This window comes from Carassius auratus, chromosome 21 (genome assembly GCF_003368295.1).
Source record: "Carassius auratus strain Wakin chromosome 21, ASM336829v1, whole genome shotgun sequence".
Lineage (NCBI taxonomy): Eukaryota > Metazoa > Chordata > Actinopteri > Cypriniformes > Cyprinidae > Carassius > Carassius auratus.
The window spans coordinates 23,322,815-23,342,453 of NC_039263.1; the positions used below are offsets into that span (position 1 = coordinate 23,322,815).

Below are 19,639 nucleotides of genomic sequence, written 5' to 3' on the forward strand. Positions count from 1 at the left end.
TCTATCTATCTATCTATCTATCTATCTATCTATCTATATATCTATCTATCTATCTATCTGTCTGTCTGTCTGTCTGTCTGTCTGTATATATATCTGTCTATCTGTCTGTATATCTATCTATCTATCTATCTATCTATCTATCTATCTATCTATCTATCTGTCTGTCTGTATATATATCTATCTATCTATCTATCTGTCTGTCTGTCTGTCTGTCTGTATATATATCTGTCTATCTGTCTGTATATCTATCTATCTATCTATCTATCTATCTATCTATCTATCTATCTATCTGTCTGTCTGTCTGTATATATATCTATCTGTCTGTGTATCTATCTATCTATCTATCTATCTATCTATCTATCTATCTATCTATCTATCTATCTATCTATCTATCTATCTATCTATCTATCTATCTGTCTGTCTGCCTGTCTGTATATATATCTATCTGTCTGTATATCTATCTATCTATCTATCTATCTATCTATCTATCTATCTATCTATCTATCTATCTATCTATCTATCTATCTATCTATCTATCTGTCTGTCTGTCTGTATATATATCTGTCTATCTATCTATCTATCTATCTATCTATCTATCTATCTATCTATCTATCTATCTATCTATCTATCTATCTATCTATCTATCATTTAACTTTTATATCATCTCCTACGCTGTCGCGTCGCTAAAAAGCGCTTCTTTCTCACCTCGGTTCAGTTTATAGATAAATTCGCCGGTTTATCCTTAAATTCCGTTCATTAGACTTTCGGGTGTCATCTGATTGTCGATTCCAGTGGTGGTTTACCGGACGGAGTGATGATTTAACGGTGCTGTCATTCAATTCTCGGTATTCGTGGCTGCGAAGGGAAGCTGAACTAGAAGCTTTTTCTCGCGTGAGACTTTTCTCGAGCGCTTCTCGGATTCGTCTTTAGGAGGCAGCCAATCAGCAGCGAGCTTTGAAGCGCACGCACGCTCTTGAAAAGCGTTTACAGCTGATCCACTCCCGCAGAATCAAAACAAACCTCCACCGCTCACAGACGCCTGCTCATGTGCGACTCTCAGCGTTAAGTAAGTTCATATTACTATTGATATAGAGCTAATTAATCAGTCATGATTTGGGAAATAGAGTTTCACTATTTGTTTTTGTTATTTTAAAGTTGTAGCTATATTTTCAGCCTTGCTGCTGTTGACTATGTGTGATAACACCCAGGTTTAACATCCTGTGTTTCCTGCACTTTGATGTATTTTTGCAATATGGTGCACTTAAAAAAAAATGTAGTGTTTGTGCATAGATACTGTATGTTGGTCTCTGATGTGTGAAAGTGTGAACGTTAAGTGTGAAATGTCATAGATGTCAACAGCAATAGAAACATTCTAGTGAAGAATTTATTTTATTGAGTTATGCTGTATCTGCAGGTTCAGTCATATTTTCTGTCCTTTTATACATATGTGCTGATTTCTTTGTTGTCAGATAGCGAGATGCCACTTACATTAGATGTTAGATGTGTCATGGCATTAGATGTTGTACCACAATTACAATTTATTTAGCTAGTGAGATAATATTTCAGATTTAATCAATTAATTCATTCGTTATTTCAATATTATTTTAAAATTTCAATGGACCATGGTAAAACCATGTCTTTGCCTTGGAGTACCAAAAATATTTTGTAATGGACAGTGCCATATTCTATTCATATTTCACTATGTAGACCCTTAATAATGCTGTTCAGCTATACAGACATACTGTACAGTAATCTACAGAGTATTAGTTGGGTGGTTTATACTTCTAGTTCAGATCTACACTCTCAGAAAAAAAGTTACAAAACTGTTACTGGGGCAATACCTTTTCAAAAGGTAATATTGTGTACTTTTAAAGTATGTACCTTTAAGGAAACATTATTAAGGGTTAATAATGCACCTTAAGGGTAATGCCTCAGTGACAGCTTTGTAAGTGTATGAGTATGAATTTCTTCATTTAGGCTAAAGTTGATCATCTTTAGAAAACCCATCTGTGTAACTGTAGTGTTCTTAACTGGAGATTACATATTTGTGGTAGATTAGGGCTGATATTGAGGAGGTTGTTGACTGAAACCAAAAAAAGAAAAAAAATGAAAGGGCAGTGAGTGAGGTTTGCTTTCCAGCCACTTAACCCCGGGTTGCCCAAAGCTGTGCCATTTTCTGTAAGTGGGTTAAGGTGAGAATGTGATGGGTTTTTTTTATCACACCAATAACTCCCTCGATATTTTTCCTGTCATTTGAACCATAGTAACCTGGGGAAATCAGCTTCAGAGTCCCTAGTTTTCTGCTTCTTTGTGTTGAAATTCAAGTGAAGCGTTTCTGATTATATCATCCCTCCCAGTCTCAAAGTGTTCACTCAGTCACTGGTCAAGTAATAAGAGGAAAAGTCATTACATTATTGTGTGTGTGTGTGTGAATGTATTGTGACAAGTTTGTATGTACTTGTAAGGCACTTATACATGTGTTGTATACACACAATTAATTTCCTCTCTGAAGACTAAATAAATGATCTATCTAATTAGTCAATTTATGTTTCTCTACTAAAATCATGCATTTCATACAGAAGCATTTAAATGAATCAAGTTAAAGATGGAAACTTCTGACTGACAGTAACTATTGGACAACATTTATGAATTGTGTGTGAGTTATCACTCATTATGATACACATTACATTATGAACATTTCCTGTACTGAACATATACGTCAGAGCTTTAATGTCGTAATATGTAAATCTCTGAAAGAGATGGACCTTCCTGAGGAAGAACCGTTGCTTTATTTCTCTGCCTGTGTGAGATTTTTTTTTACCTGGGGCTCTTTAGGTTTTCTCCCACGTGTGAATCAGTTCATGAATCATCTACAACAATGCCTCAGATCTGACTCGTACAGTTATTAAAAGCAGCATTCGTGACTTATTGTTGTTATTTCTGGTCTAGCGGCATTCGTTAATCAAGAAGTTCTTCACTGCTGAATCATTGTGGTCATGAGTGACCAGACACACATGCAAACACTTCATAACCGGCTCAGTTTGGGCTTGAGTTCAGCAGTTTTTCTGTGATATCAGGTTGATGTGTTGTGTTTACCTGCAGGGGTCAATGAGGGGGACGCTGGTCGTCGTATTTCAGGCTCTGCTGTGGCCTGTCGTCTCAGCATCAGGTGCGACTTATATATACATCACACTTATCTGTGTTCTGTTTTAGATGATGGACGATCGATCTGGAAACAGCCAAACAATGGTTTATCCTAGATATGAATTAGATTAAACAAAACAAATGATCTTTCAACTGCTTCATAATTTCATAGTGTTGTCTCAGACTTTGCTCATATTTGAAGAGATCTCAGAATGAGCTTGAACATTTCCCATCAAATGCTCTGACCTGCTCTCTAAAATAATTTTATAACTTTAGATTATTACTAATTAATGACTAGTGACTCATTTGAGACAGATTTTGATACATAAATCATAACTGAGAATTCCTCTCAAGTCTCGTCCTCAAATGAAAAAGCAACATTTGAGCAATAAAAAAATTCCTTTGATCATTTCACTTCCAGTTTTGAATAAATAATTCAAACAGTGACCTTTAGAAAGTGTACCATGGCTATCATGGTTTCAGCCAAAATGTAGTACACTTTTAAGTATAATAATATTAAATAATGAATTTCCAATACTTTTTTAGTACAATTATTTGTTAGGTTTTACAATAAAATGCTATTTTAGTCTTTCTACTGCCATTTTCACCTTTAATTAATTATTTAATTCTCTGTAAAAAAAAAAAAAAAAAAAAAAATCCATGTTTCAAAGAAAATCCTAGACCAGACTTTTTTTTTTCAGTGTAAAACCCAGACTAAATTATTATTCAATTATTAAATATGAAGTTTTGTTAGAAGCCATTTTTTTAAAGTTAATAGATCTACTGTAGTAAATGTACCTAACTTGAAGGTTATAGTAAATGGTAAACTTTAAGTCCAGCTATTTTCAAAGTGATCATTGTAGTTTTTGAATGATAACACCAAAGTTTAATGAAAATAAAGTGTATGTCTCTAAAATGATGATGATGATGATTGTCATCTGTCTTCCTCCAGCCCTGTTTACAGTCAGTTTAGAGAAGAGCGATTACGAGGCAGAGCTACATGGAGATGTCAAACTAGTGTGCTTGTTCTCCAAGGTTAAACGTTTGTCTGACCTCACTGTCATATGGAGCCGAGTCGAGCCGAAGCCGGCCGTGGATGTGTATCGGCTGGAGAGAGGCACAGAAAACCACAATTACACCAGTGCTGCGTTCATAAAGCGTGCACAGCTCATCCACGAGCAGCTGGATCTAAACAGAGCGGTGCTGCACTTGAAGAAGCTCCAGATAAAAGATTCAGGCATGTACCGGTGCATCGTGAAAGAGGGAGATGATGGAGACTACAAGCAAGTCACGCTCAAAGTTACAGGTGCGTTTGCCTTACAAAACACTCAGCGTCACAAACAAACTCATAAAGGGAACAGGGTCGCTGGAAAATTTTTTAACATGTCATTTGGTTGGTTTGCATAGTTTATTTTAGGGGCCTTAATGAGAGTCTTTATGCAGTATGTATAAATAAATATTATGTATTATAAATAGTGCTGTCAAACGATTAATCGCAATTAATCGCATCGCAAATACATTTTTTTGTTTACATAATATGTGTGTGTGTACTGTGTATATTTATTATTTATATATAAACACACACACATTCATGCACGTGTATATATTTCAGAAAAATATTTAGTTTGTATTTAATATTTATGTATTTAAATATATTTATGTATAATAAAAACTATATGAATATGAATATATACATGCACATTTTTCAAACTATATACTGTTTTTATGTGTATTCATATGTACATTATAAATAATCAGCATACGCACATATATTATGTAAACAAAGACTTATTTTGGTTGCGATTAATCGCGATTAATCGTTTGTTAGCACTAATTATACACTAGTATAATATAATATAGTAATATGCACAATAGTACACAATACAGTGTAATGCATTGAGTTGCAACTTACAAATATAAACACCATTGTGCATTTTAATCACATTTTGTGTAGAAATGTCTAAACTATTATTAATCAAATAATTTGCCAAGAAGCAAAAGATAAAAAATCATGGATACAGTGGTAGTTCATTGTAGGTCATCCAGGTTGGGTTTGAGTTCAATGCATACAGGAAATTTGCATATTGTATACTACAAAAATAATACTGAAAATGCAATTCCAAATATATCTACTTTTTCTGAAACTTTAACCAGATTGTTTTGGGTGTGAGTTCATCTATATATCTTGTTTATGGTCTCCAGCTCCTTATACTCCCGTGAAGAAAAGCACCATGAAGACGGGTCAGGATGAGGTCGAGCTCTCCTGTGAGTCTCAGGGGTTCCCGTCCGCTCAGGTTATCTGGAGCGATGGCCAGAACACAAACCTCACAGAGAGGTCCATCAGCACCACACGCTCAACAGATGAAGATCTCTTCCACATCATCAGCAAGCTGACGGTGAAACGAGACCTCGTCAATAACTACACCTGCTCTTTCCTCGTGAAGGGCGAGATCCGGGAGACGGTCACCTTCAGCATTCCAGGTGAGATTTGTTGACTAGCATCCGAACAGACTTGGAGAAATATAGCTTTCCATCATTTGCAAACCAAAGGATGCTTTCCAGTGAATGGGTGCCGTCAGAATGAGAGTCCAAACAGCTGATAAAAACATCACAATAATCCACAGCACTCCAGTTCGTCACTTAACATCTTGAAAAGACAAAAGCTTTGTGTTTGTGAGAAACAAATCCATCATGAAAATGTTTTTATCTTCAAACCATTCCTTCTGGGTAAAATGCAAGTTCTCTATCCATAAAATTGATTTTCCAGTGATTTTTTTTCCAGTGTCTCATCTGAATCAGTAGTGAAAACTGCATAGATCAAGCACCGTTTATAAGCCAAAACAGCTCTAAACAAATATGTGTGTAGATTTTTATGTAAGAGACAACAGAAGATCACTAGAGGAAGTTTTATTATGTATTATAGACTCGTATGTTAAGATGCAACTGTTTGGAATTAAAACATCTTAAAGAATTTACAAACGCACAGCTTTTCTGTTCTCCGGATGTTAACTGATGAATTGGCTTGATGTGGATTTATTGTGATGTTTTTATCAGCTGTTTGGACTCTCTTTCTGACGGCACCCATTCACTGCAGAGGATTGTAGTCTCAAACCTAGGCCTAAATGTGTGTTTGTTTCTGAATGTATGTAGCACTACTAAAGTCTGTCAGTTCATCTCTGTAGGAGCGAGTATCAGCCTACAGATTTGAAAGTTGCCCTTGTTTCCATTGCTTATAGTTTCTGTGAGATAGATTTTTCTTGATGTGGGAGTATGTGATATGAAATGCGTTGGCAAAGACGTGCACAGAAGGAAAACATCAGTTTCAAATAAATGCGGAGGAGTGCTTTTGTTGCAGTTTTTCCAGCAGCCATTAGTCTCATAATGATGCAGATTTTATTCATATGTTTAAACCCTAAATCAAGTAAGCATCTTTCAATGTTTAAGGAAATGTTTGCACAATATGTTGCACAATAGATATATATTATAACAACTTTCTTTTGACAACTTCTGAAAAGACATTATGTGCATATTGTTAAGCTTTATATTTAACGGCAGCATTTTTCTCTCTTCACAGACGACCTCCTTCCTCACTCTTCTGCTCAGCACGTGTGGATTGTCGCCGTGGTCCTTGTGCTGTTAGCCATTGTCTTCATCTGTGTAATTCTGCATTGGAGAAAAAATGGTAATTTACATTGCACATTTGTGACTCTGGAGCACGGTCTGAAGTCTCTGGGGTATATTTGTAGCAATAGCCAAAAAAACATTGTATGGGTCAAAATGATAGATTTTGCTTTTATGCCAAAAATCATTAAGATATTGATTAGAGATCATGTTCAATTAAAATATTTTGTAAATTTCCTAGCATAAATATTTAAAAGCTTAATTTTTGATTAGTAATATGCATTGCTAAGAACGTCATTTGTACAACTTTAAAGGTGATTTTCTCAGTGTTTTAATTTTTTTGCACCCTCAGATTCCAGACTTTCAAATAATTGCATCTCATCCAAAAAAATGTCTGATCCTTACAAAACTAATATTATTTATTTAACTTTCAAATTATGTAGAAATCTCAATTATAAAAAATTGACCCTTATGACTGGTTTTGTGGTCCAGGGTCACAAATATTTCCCTTTGTTCAATGTACCATTATACATTTAGTTTGTTTTTTTATATATATATATATACTATGGTAATACCATTTTTTTCAAGCATTGTATTATTTGAAGTACCTTGGAGTACCCTGCACATGTGTCAATCCCCTGGTTTTTAACACATTAGCATGACATCACATCTGTAATATTCCAGATGATTCTGTGACTTGTTTACTGTTTTCATGTCGATTCGTACCGCGTCTCAATCAGATATGGTCAGCTGATTTGAGGAGTACCCAGTGTAGATGTGCTTGATTGATCTGTTGTTTATTTTCGAGAGTAGTCATGTGAGTCAGCACCGTATGATATCGAACAGCGTGTAAAGAAGGAATCCCCAGTTTATTCAGCATCTGCAAGAGCACAGATCTGAACTTCTGTCTCTGTGGCATTATGAAACTAGAACGTGCAGAAACAGGAATGACCCAGAGAAATACCCTTATTACCCTGACACTGACCTACCCGAATATAGTGACTGTCGCTGTATGCCATACTAACAGACAGGATTTCGGGCTATGTTCATATAACACACTAACACGCTACTCTAGCTATTTCTATATGTGGTCATGTGACAACAGTGTAGCATAGCACTATTTTAAAACCTTTCATCAAATATATAATGCCTACTCTTTCACGTATAACATGATTTTTTACTCGTTTCAGAAGTTTAATAGTGAGAAATCTGAATTGTGAGATATGAAATCACAATTGTGAGAAAAGTAGAGAGAACTGCAAAACATATAAACAGTGAGAACTATCAGAAAGATTGTCAGGAAAAAGTCTGAATGGCAAGATATAAATTGGCTATAGTAAGAGTAAAGTCAAATTGAGTTGTGAAATATAAAATCGCAAAAGTGAGAAAAAGGTGCAAGAATTGCAAGGTGTAAAATTATAATTGTGAGTAAAAAATCCACATCGGAAAAATCTAAAAAAAATGATTTGTGAGATGTAACGTTGCAATTTTCAGAAATAAATCCAAATTGTGAGTTTATAATTTGCAGTTGTGAGACATAAACTTTCAATAGTGAGGAAAAAATGTTTGAATTAAGATTTAAACTTAGACAAATGTATGAGTCACGCGAAATAAACTCGCAATGGTGAGGAAAAAAAATCCAAATTGTGAGAAGTAATCTCGCAATTGTACAGGAAAAGTAAGAATTGCAAATGTAAAGACATAAACTCATAATCCTGAGAGAAAAAGTCAGAATTGCAAATATAAATTAGCAATAGTTAGAGTAAAGTCAGAATTGTGATTATATAAACTCGCAAAAGTGAGAAAAAGTGCTGAGTTTCTGAGTTTATAATTTGCCAATGTGAGACATAACCTCGCAATAGTGAGGAGAACGGCCTTACGAATGTGAGAATAAAGTCTGAATTGTGAGATTCAAACTCACAATAGTGAGGAGGAAATGTCTGAATTAAGATTTAAACTTGTACTTATGACAAAAATGTATGAATTATGTGAAATAAATTCCAAATGGTGAGGAAAATCCAAACTGTGAGACTTCAACTCACAATTGTCAGGAAAAAGTATGAATTGCGAAACTCCTAATTCTGATAAATAAGCTTCCAGATCAGGCCATGATTGATTAGACAGTGGTTTAGTGTTGAGCAGCGGCACGTGACGATACAAAGCGCATGCAAACACAGATTCCCGTTTGTTAATCTTCAGTATCTGCAAAAAAAAAAAAAAAAAAAAAGCACCAGGTTTTGTCACGGGTAAATACTGCAGACATTCATTGAAAAGGCTTTAGGTTTTAAAATCTGCTCAGACACTGGCATCATGTGAAGGGAAACGTGCTGGTTTAATAATACGATTTATGCGTTATCTGACCTTCAAGATGAAGCACTTTTTTAGGTTTCCTGACTAAACATTTTACTGAAATACTCCTGGCAATGGAAAAATCATTTGTCAATTACACGAATCCTTGCGCTGAATGCTTAGAAGAAGCTTTTTAGTGTCTGTCAACAGCTGATGATACGATCATAAAACCATTACTATGCAAAAACGCTGTTTCATGTCCTCTTTTTATGTGCAACCATGGGTGAATTCTAATAAATTATGATAACAAATGTGTACGTGACCTCTATCTTGATCTATTCCCAGGTCAGAAAAACAGACGTAATGAATCATCTCAATGTGCTTTCCTGTTTCCACACTCATCCTCTGCCACCACTGACTGTGAGTTTCTTTACAAACTGACATCATTTCCAGAACGGGAACTGTTTATGCTTTTTATACGATATGACAACAAAACGTTACTGTAAAGGCACTGTAAATATAGACTGTGTATATATATATATATATATATATATATGTAGTGTTATAATCAGATTACTTTTTTCAAGTAACTATAAGTTAACACATTACTTTGTAATTTACAAGAAAAAGTCTGAGTTACTTTTTCAAAACAGTGACACCAGACTAGATTTGCATATGCATTAATTCATCCTAATCACAAAAACATCAAAATGAATTAAAACAATGAAATGCAAACTCCGAATAAGACGCCAACCTGCAATAATTAAACATGTTGAATAACGCAAATCTATCTAATCCCATTTTATTAACTAATGTCTTTGCTGCTGTAGTTCAACTGTACTAAGAATCTAAAATGGCTTTAGATAAACTAATAATCGTGTTTTATTGTTGTTTTATTGCTAAAGAGTGTTGTATCTTCTTCTCTTGTGTTCTACTGTACAGACGTGAATTTACTTTTCCTTCAGACTGAGGTTTATTCATTACACTTTTGGTGTCGAAGGGCTTTTATATTTGCTATAAATAGAACTTCTTGTTCTTATATTTAAAAAAATCAAGCCCTGCTCATATTTAAAAAGTTACGCGAAAGTAACGCAAAAGTAATGTAACACATTACTTTCCATAAAAAGTAACTAAGTATGTAATTAGTTATTTTTTAGGAAGTAACACAATATTGTAATGCATCACTTGTAAAAGTAACTTTCCCCAACACTGTATATATATACGTGTGTGTGTGTGTGTTAGTGTGTGTGTGTGTGTGTGTGTGTGTGTGTGTTGAAAGCATGCACCAAGAATATGACATTGACTTAAATATTTTCGCATAAATATATCAATGATAGGGTTTAGAGACTTATTTTGATATATACTTTATATATGTTTTATTTATATGTATTTATTAATTGGTTCAAACAGTTAACAACATATATTTAGCATGATATACACATTTATTTTATTTTTTTTACTTCAACAAGTGTTATTTTACTATTACAGCTACATACATTTTTTGAATATATTTTTATTTTATGTTTTCTGTTTTCATTTCAATCTGAAAGCTTAAGTAATTTTTTTTTTTGCTTTTTTGTCACTTTTATGAGTTATTATTTATGAGTTTATGAGTTATTATTATTTATTTATTTGGTCTTAGTTTTTATTCATTTTATTTCAGTTTTAGATAGTTCTGCACAGCAAGTTATACTAAATAAAAAGTTTATGTTTTTATATATGTTGTTGTTAAGGTTTATTCTAATCCAAGTAATTAAAACATTTGTTTTTATGGTTATGCTTTAGTTTTATTTAACGATAACCCTGCCCTTAACATAATAAACTTATATCCATTATTATCCATTTATTGATAATTTTTCTTTTTCATTCAGCTTTACTGACCGTGAACGAGAACAGGTCGCAAGCATGTGACATAAACTCAGAAGGTAAAGCATTTCCTGAAATAATAATAATAATAATAATAATGCAGAGTTAATGATTAAATGACTTCTGTTGAGTTCAGTAGAAACTGTAAGTACTGTACCATTTCCCTTGAGGCCTTTATCCCAGAATGCAACAACACTGTAATGTACTGTAATCTATCTCGTTTCCTGAACAGCAAATAATAAAAGTGTCTACTGCACATTCTGAAGCACATCTGGAGGTTTCATGTGATTGTGAATCACTGAAGCCTGTTATAAATGTGTTAACGTGAGCATTAGTCAAATGGAAAAAGTCCTGCATGTTGCTGCTCTTGTGACTCTGATTGTCTTTCATTTGTGCAGAAACAGCAGAAAAATCTTTGAGGAGCGCGCTTATTCAACAGTATTCAGAGCTGGACACAAGCGCTGAGATGAACAGCAGACTTGCTTCATATGCTCTCCTCAGCAAGTAAGTGAGTGATTGATATGAGGGAATGATGAATTCGGCACAAATAATGAGAAGAGTCACTCATGTGTTCAATCACACACTAACACATGACAGGAAACCTCCTAAAAATATAAAAAACAAACTGTTTACTGTCTGTAAGAACAAAGTTCACACACTCGCCCTGATTGATGAGCTTGCAGTGAACCTTAAATGAACCTTAGGAATAAGTATTTTTGTCATTTTCCAGTGCAATTATCTTAACATTTCTACATCAAGATTTGAGACTTGAGTCTTGCTTTCTGATCAGAATTAAACAAGAAAAATATCTCTCGGTTGGGAAAGAAGAATGAATTCAAGGAGAAAACAAGATTATTTTTCTCACCCCTTAAGTCACGTTCTTTCTTAAGTAAATTTATATTCATTTAATGTTTTTTCTTAATTAATAGACATTTAATGGAATTATAATATTATAACAAAAAAAGACAAAAGAAATATTATTATTATTTTTATTTTTTTGCATTGTGAACTATCAGTTTTAGTATCATGAGATGTCCATTAAGAAAAAAAAAGGAAATTTCTAAATAAGAATAAAATAAATAATTCTGAACTGTTATTTGGATGCCAAACCAGTGTATTCTGTATTTTCTTTTCTTTATTCATTTACTTATTTTATTATTTTATCAGTATTTTACAATGTAGTGTTATTTAATTTTATGTAATTAATTATTAGTTTGTTTAATCTTTTTATTTATAATTTTTTTATATTATTTTATATATTTAAAACAGTTAGTATTTCTATTTATTTGTTTTAAGTATTTAACACTTTTTTTTATATTTAAATTTTAAAGTATTTAAATGTGTACATTTATTTATTTATTTATTTTTATTTTTAATGCATATATTTATACATATATTTATTTTAATTGGTTTAATATATGTGCAATAAAGCGAGGGAGAGAGAGAGCATATTTCCTTTATGTGTGTGTGTGTGTGTGTGTTGGCCCCCTTCCTGATTTATTATTTTTTTGCATGTTTGTCACACTTTAATGTTTCAGATCATCAAACAAATTTAAATATTAGTCAAAGATAACACAAGTAAACACAACATGCAGTTTGTAAATGAAGGTTTTTACTATTAAGGGAAAACAAAATCCCAAACTACAAGGACCTCTGTGAAGTAGTGTTAAAACTGTGGTTTATCACACCTGAGTTCAGTTTCTCTAGCCCCACCAGGCCTGATTACTGCCACACATGTTCCCAATCAACAAATCTCTTAAATAGGACTTGCCTGACAAAGTGAAGTAGACTTTTTTATTTTATTTTAATATAGTATATATATTAGTCACTCTGGTCCACACTCCAGTATAGTAGGTAGCGGTAATGCACCTTAACGTTGGATGCCAGCTGCCATAAAACAATAAAACACTTGTACCTGAGCTGAATCCTATTGAGCAAAGGCGGTTCATGCTCGAAAACCCTCCAATGTGACTCAAGTTATCTATTGCAATATCTATTTTATATTGCAAGTTATCGCTTGATTGCAGTTGTTGCTGCTAAGGGTGGTCCAAGTTATTAGGTTTATGGGGCAAACACTTTCCCTTAATAATAAAAACCTTCATTTAAAAACTGCATCTTGAGTTCTCTTTTATTAATATTTAAATTTGTTTGATCTGAAACATTCAAGTGTGACAAACATGCAAAAAAATGAAAAGACACTTTTTCACACCATTTTGAAATATATATACATAGGAGTTTAAGTAATAGCTGTTTCCAGTGAACTGCTGAAAAAACACAGCTCTGGCTGATTAACAGACCACAATAACACGCATTGCTCATTGATTTCCTTGTTAAACCACATGATCTCTCCCTCTCGATTCCAGAGAAGGCCGATCTCTAAACATCAGCTCAATCCTGCCCGATAAGAAAGAAATGATCCTTCTGCTTGGAGAACCAGGCTGCGGGAAAACCAGCGTAGCCCAAATCCTGTCGTCCTGCTGGGCAGAGAGGACCGCGACCGACCCCTTCAACATCCGCCGGCTCCAGCTGGTTTTCCAGGTGGACTGTAGCCGAGCGAAAGGAGACTTTTTCCAGGCGATAAAATCCAGCGTTTCTTATGAAAAACCACTAGACGTGTCAGAGCTCAGAGAGACTCTTCTGGGCTCGAGAGACTGTTTGCTCATACTGGACGGATATGAAGAGGGAAACAAGGACCTGGATGAAACACTCGAATGCTTTCTAACAGAGCGGCAGACGTGCCGGGTGTTAATCACATCACATCCTGGAAAATGTCCAGCTCTGGAGAAAAACGTCAGGACAGTATTACAGCTCGTTCAGAAACCGGAAAGTTCGGGATCATGAAATCCTATACATTTTATATTCGCACAGACTGTGGTTTTGCTCTTTTGTGTTGCAAATTGAACAAAGCCGGATGATGGAGCTGCCTTTCGTTTCTTGGGAATTTGTTATAATCAGACTATTGGTAAAGCAGACTCATCTGGCAGGAGATCAAACCATTTCACAATACTTGAATTCAGTTGTATATTTCAAAGACCAAGTACAGGAAAAGAGAAATGAGATCACGGTTACTTAGCCTTATCACTGTAGACACAAACAAATCATATAGAAACTATTTGCACTTATGATAATAACGAAGAAACTGCAAGCAACACATCGTCTTAAACGTGAAAGCTTGGAGTAGAAAATCTGAAATGGCTTTTTCTTGTGAAATGTTTTATTTACACAATCTTGTGCACTTCTTATCAGTCAATAATGCATATGGTTTAACTGTTACAGGAATAAGCACAGATCTGATTTGCATGCTTTCAGCGAAATATAGTTACAATCTAACCATAACTACCCTTTCTTCTGTCCGATCATTAACTCTGATCGTGCAAAACGCAACTTCTCGTTTAGATTTACTTCAAACTTTCTGTAACAACAACACACTTTCATTTTGTTTATCGATGTAAAATGTGATGCTTTTGTTTGAAGAACAAAAAACTGAAAGTGAAAATGTTAGTTGTGGTCATTATTGACTCTTTTAGAATCGTTTGGGTTTTTTGTTTTGTTGCATTTAAGCAGCTCGGATTGACATGTTTGATGAATGCACAAGCATTGCACAAGTCTTTTCATGAAGAGAGCGAGCTCTTTGTTTCACTTTTATTTTGCTTCGAGTCTGAACAGGATTAACTCGCATTTCTGAGAAAACACTCTGCTTTAACTGGCAGTGAGTAAAAAAAAAAAGGGAAGTACATGTTTCCCGAAAAGGGAGGCCAAAATAAAATGTCTGAGTGTTATTTGGATGAACTTTTTCAGCTATTGCACTTGCGCAGGATGCCTTTTTAACTTAAGCATTAAAGAAGAAACAAATTCTGGAGCTCAAACGGATGAAATTATTTCAAGCTTTGACAGATAACTGTCTTTGAGAGGAAATTACACATTACAAAAATTAAACATTAAACATATTGAAAGTGAAAGTCACTGACATACAGTGCATGCATTATTTTAATCCTTTGGTGCATGTAATGTTATATTACAAAGTAATTACATTTTTTGCATGAATATTATGTTTTCTTCCTAAATTATGAGTTAATCTCTGTGCACTGAAATAGCAGATTAAAAAACAAAACAAATGTTGTTAAATTGATTATAATAAAGGGTCAAAGGTCACTGCCCATGATGTTACATCACATCCAAAATAATTCAAATATTTTTTAAAGATAGATGACACCTGCATCAGAGTTAAATTGTAATTTCTACCTGATTTGACTCTTAAAAATGACTTTTTTGTGTGTTTTCCAACCCAATGCAACACCAATAAACGTCATTTTTACATGTATTATTTAACATTTCCGTATGATTGTTGTGTTCCTGTAGTGTTGTCCATCCAGATCAAAGTCAATTTCCTTATTATGAGCTGATCGCTCAAGGTAATTAGATTTATTTAGTCAAATAAAATAATATTTTGTCTCTAATGCAACTCTTGAAAGACATTTCAGATTACTCGACACACAGCCAAACTTGTTTTAGCAGGACAGAAGTGTGTGGGCACGGAGGGATTCCCCATGTCTCCGAACCACTGATATTTCCTAATTCCTAATTCAACAAGACTTAAAAAAACAAAGCAACCAAAAAAGGAACAATGGCGCTTTTGTTGTTCTTTCTGTTTTAAACTATGGTACCGAAACCGCATGTATGCAAAGTTTGGGAGGGATAAACCCCCTCAAACTCCCGGTATTATTTTGTAAACTGAATAAAAATTTCAGGAGTACATTTGTCAATTGCATAAAAAATCACCCACAGGGTGACACACCCACCCAAGATGTAGTCGAGTTTGTTTCTTCATCAAATTTGGAGAAATGTAGCAGTCACCAAAAGATCCTCTGCAGTGAATGGGTGCCGTCAGAATGAGAGTCGATAAAAACATCACAATAATCCACAAGTAATCCACACCACTCCAGTCCATCAGTTCACATCTTGTGAAACCAAAAGCTGCACATTTATAAACAAATGCATCATTACCATGATTTTATCTTTAAACCATCCAATCATTCTTCCTCCAGTGAAAAAGTCCACCTCCGATTGTCTCTCCCATTAAAACCCAGCCATTTGTTTACCTTGTATTTGCAGCTTTTATTTATTTAGAACTGTTTAAGCTTGTAAACGGTGCTTGATCAGTGCAGATTTCTCTCCTGATTCAGATGAGACGACTTAAAAGCAATATTATGGACAGAAAACTTGTATTTTGGCTAGAAGCATTTAAAAATGTCTTGATGATGGATTTGTTTCTTACAAACACAGCTGTTTGCCTTATGAGATGTTACTTACTGGATTGGTGTGGATTATTGTGATGTTTTCATCAGCTGTTTGGACTCTCGTTCTGACGGCACCCATTCACTGCAGAGCATCCATTGATGAGTAAGTTCCAAATCTGCTCTTATGAAGAAATATACTTATGTACTTCTTAGATAGCCTGAGGTTGAGGACATATTAAGCCAGTTTTATTTTCCAGTGAATAATCTTTTTTTGGTTGAAACTTTTGCTTTCCTATTCAATGTTACTTTGTAAAATGATTCATTGTTGTTTATATATTTGCTGATAAGAATGTGCAATGATGCTATTTTTTGCAGAATTTCCTTCTTATCGCTTCACATCCACCAGCGTGTTACTAAAATCAGATTTATCTAGAAGTTTGTTCCTCCTTTTAAGTGCTTGTCTTAGTCACAACATATAAAATATTAGTCATTTTGTAGTTCAATGTTGTTCATAAATAAAATGAGATTGAATTCCCCATTTGAAATAATGCATCAGATTCAGCCAGCTGTTTGTGTTGGCTAACTTCCGGGTTTGTGTGTAAAAAGTGGACAACACATGTGACCTCGGGCCTGTTTACGGTCAGATGGGACTCAACGGTGTTTTCCACCTGATTCATTTCTGACCTCTCTTAACCTCTGGTGGACATGATAAAGGCAGGCACTTTCAGCAGGTGGAATATAAACATATATTTATAATTGCAAATTTTTTAAATAAGAGCACTTTTTGGGCTTGCAATTTCACACTGAATCTTCAAATTAACGTAGAAACAACAAAAAGATGGTATATTTTAAAGGGGTCATATGACATTGCTAAAAATAACATTATTTGGTGTAATGCAATGAGTTTATGCAGTTTAAGTGTAAAAAAACATTATTTTCAACATACTGTACATTATTGTTTCTCCTCTATGCCCCGCCTTTCTGAAACATGTCGATTTTTACAAAGCTCAGTGTTCTGAAAAGTGAGGTGTGCTCTGATTGGCCAGCTATCCGGTGCGTTGTGATTGGCTGAATACCTCAAGCGTGTAACAGAAATGTTACGCCCCTTGTCATACTGTGATGCTGTCAAAACCGGTGCGACAAGACAAAAACAATAAAACCCATTACAAATGAGGCATTTGTTCCATCCAGTGGGGACATGATTACTGATTATAACAGTCTTTTTACATGTTGTGTTGCGTATCGCGCCGCGTAAACATAAAACCATGTCTGCATTTGTGATCGGAGAAACGATAAACAACATGTGCTACTCTACACTGCTCAAAACTTGTGTTTGAATCATCAGTGGCAAATTCTTTAAATATAAAAACGTACTAACATCTTCCACGCTGAGAGGAGAACGATCACATGAGCTCTACTGTCTTCTTTCCTGTTGAGGGTCGCCCCCAAAGTTTGCTCTTCATTTGCATGAAGTTGAAAGATTCTGACCTTTGTCATGTTTCTGGACACGCCCCATCCGGTCGTCAACGGACACTGTCTATCGTGTCGACGGAAATCGCCAACTCTCCATTGAAATGAACATGATTGTGTCACTTTGCTGTTGCGTGTCACTTGAAGTGTGAACAGTGCCTTAGAATGAGCCATTTTAGCTAGGCGTGGTTAAATCCGAACATTTATAAAGAATATCTCTTTGGATTTGAGACTTTAGTCCTTGCAACTTTACCAATCTTCTTTATGCACCAAGAGCTTGTAACACTTGACTCTAAAGAGAAATAAATATTTAAATCGCATCGTATGAACCCTTTAAAGCTGCGGTCTGTAAGCTTTGCCTCTTTGTCGCCATCTGTGTTTAAAAACCTGGAATTGCAGCTGTTTGCAGAAAGAACTTCCTTGCGTGGATTGGTTGTACTCTGGCATGGCTAGAAATTTTGAACCAGTGGGTTGTGTATGGCAAAGTGTACATTGCTGATGTTTTTTAGGACGTGGTACATGTATATGTGGCTTACGTTTGGATTAATGCTAAGAGTTAAAGACTTTAGAAGAACGCTTTATTGGTGAGGACACCACATCATTGTCCAGTTTGAATACAGATTTAAAGTTCTTTTCGACATGAGACCATAGTCTGGATTATTTTTGATTTAGAGTTTTGTGAATGTTCATGCTTTAATGACAAATATATATCGGGAGCGTTAAGGCTGGGATTTCATGTAAATTTAATGGATGTAGTCAGATTAAAAGTAACGTAGCAAGTAATGTAACTAATTACTTTTGAAATAAAGTATTCAGAACATTAACGTGATTGCTTTTTTGAAAGATGTTATAAGTAAACAGTAATTACCGTATTTTTCGGACTATAAGTTGCACCTGAGTATAAGTCGCATCAGTCCAAAAATACGTCAGATGAGGAAAAAAACATATAAGTCGCACCGGACTATAAGTCGCATTTATTTAGAACCAAGAACCAAGAGAAAACATTACCGTCTCCAGCCGCGAGAGGGCGCTCTATGTCTTCAGTGTAGACTACAGGAGAACTGAGCAGTATTACAGCGCCCTCTGGCGGCTGGAGACGGTAATGCTTTAACTTGGTTCATTTCTCTTGGTTCATGTCAAATTCATTTTGATAAATAAGTAGCACCTGACTATAAGTAGCAGGACCATCCAAACTATGAAAAAAAGTGCGACTTATAGTCCGGAAAATACGGTAATTATATTTATATCTTGTCCTACACTGTTTAACATTTAATAGGCTTTGATAACAATCTTGCTTTAAAAAGCACACATGCAAAATCACAAATAATAATAAAATAAAAAAAGTCAAATAAGCTAACTGTACATGCATCAACTATAAATATATATATATTTTTTTTATTCACATCAGCGAAGAGCAGCGAGTAATTTCTATCTTGCTTTTGTTTTTTAATTCACAGCAGTGACAGACTGAAGCAGGTTTCACTGTTTTCTTTTTAAAAGCTGACGCACACGATGCGGATCTGATACACACTTTTACTCCCAGCTCTTATTTAGGACTTTTAACTCAGACTGTGACTGTGTTTATGAGGTCACTTGCTAAAAATGGGCATTTGACATAACTGTGTGTTAAAAAAAACACAATAATAAACACATTACTGTGTGTTTTTGTCCTGCTGAAGAGAACTACTATGTTACTGAGCGGCTTTCTGTGCGCATGCACGTGTCAGATGCTGCTTCAGACTGATTTAACTTCTCTCTTGCATCTTATCGTGCTTGATCGTGTGTTCATATAGCCTTTCGGTAAGGTCAGCCAAAGGATTACAGGAAAAAAGGATGCTGCGTTCACTGCGTTAACTCTTTTTAAATGGTAAACTGAAAAAGACGCAAAATCACAAATATATATAAATAGGACAAGCAAAAATTAAAAAAAAGGCTAAAAGGATATTTAGCCTTAAATAGTGCACATTTTAACAAGATTTGAAATAAAAATAACTTAGCAACTTGTAAAGTAA

At 34.6% G+C, this 19,639-nt stretch overlaps 1 protein-coding gene across 2 annotated transcripts; it reads left to right on the forward strand.

The window, feature by feature from the left end:
• The first annotated feature begins 934 nt into the window (after positions 1–934).
• LOC113039000 (programmed cell death 1 ligand 1-like) lies at positions 935–16,693 on the forward strand. Of its 2 annotated transcripts, none has more exons than XM_026196851.1 (9): positions 935–1,066; positions 3,103–3,169; positions 4,097–4,450; positions 5,347–5,625; positions 6,719–6,826; positions 9,400–9,474; positions 10,926–10,979; positions 11,319–11,424; positions 13,284–16,693. In XM_026196851.1, exons 2-9 carry the CDS (start codon positions 3,109–3,111, stop codon positions 13,759–13,761), a joined length of 1,515 nt encoding a protein of 504 aa, XP_026052636.1. In that variant the 5' UTR covers positions 935–1,066; positions 3,103–3,108; the 3' UTR covers positions 13,762–16,693. The 2 variants fall into 2 exon arrangements, with proteins under 2 accessions (XP_026052636.1, XP_026052637.1); XM_026196852.1 differs by having other exon boundaries at positions 939–1,066; positions 4,180–4,450.
• Positions 16,694–19,639: the final 2,946 nt, after the last annotated feature.

Excerpts from the sequence above, each read along its gene's own strand:
- LOC113039000 (XM_026196851.1), top strand. The coding sequence starts at position 3,109 with ATGAGGGGGACGCTGGTCGTCGTATTTCAGGCTCTGCTGTGGCCTGTC. Across the intron at positions 4,451-5,346 it reads AGTCACGCTCAAAGTTACAG|CTCCTTATACTCCCGTGAAG; the intron begins GTGCGTTTGCCT and ends TATGGTCTCCAG. Across the intron at positions 10,980-11,318 it reads ATGTGACATAAACTCAGAAG|AAACAGCAGAAAAATCTTTG; the intron begins GTAAAGCATTTC and ends TCATTTGTGCAG.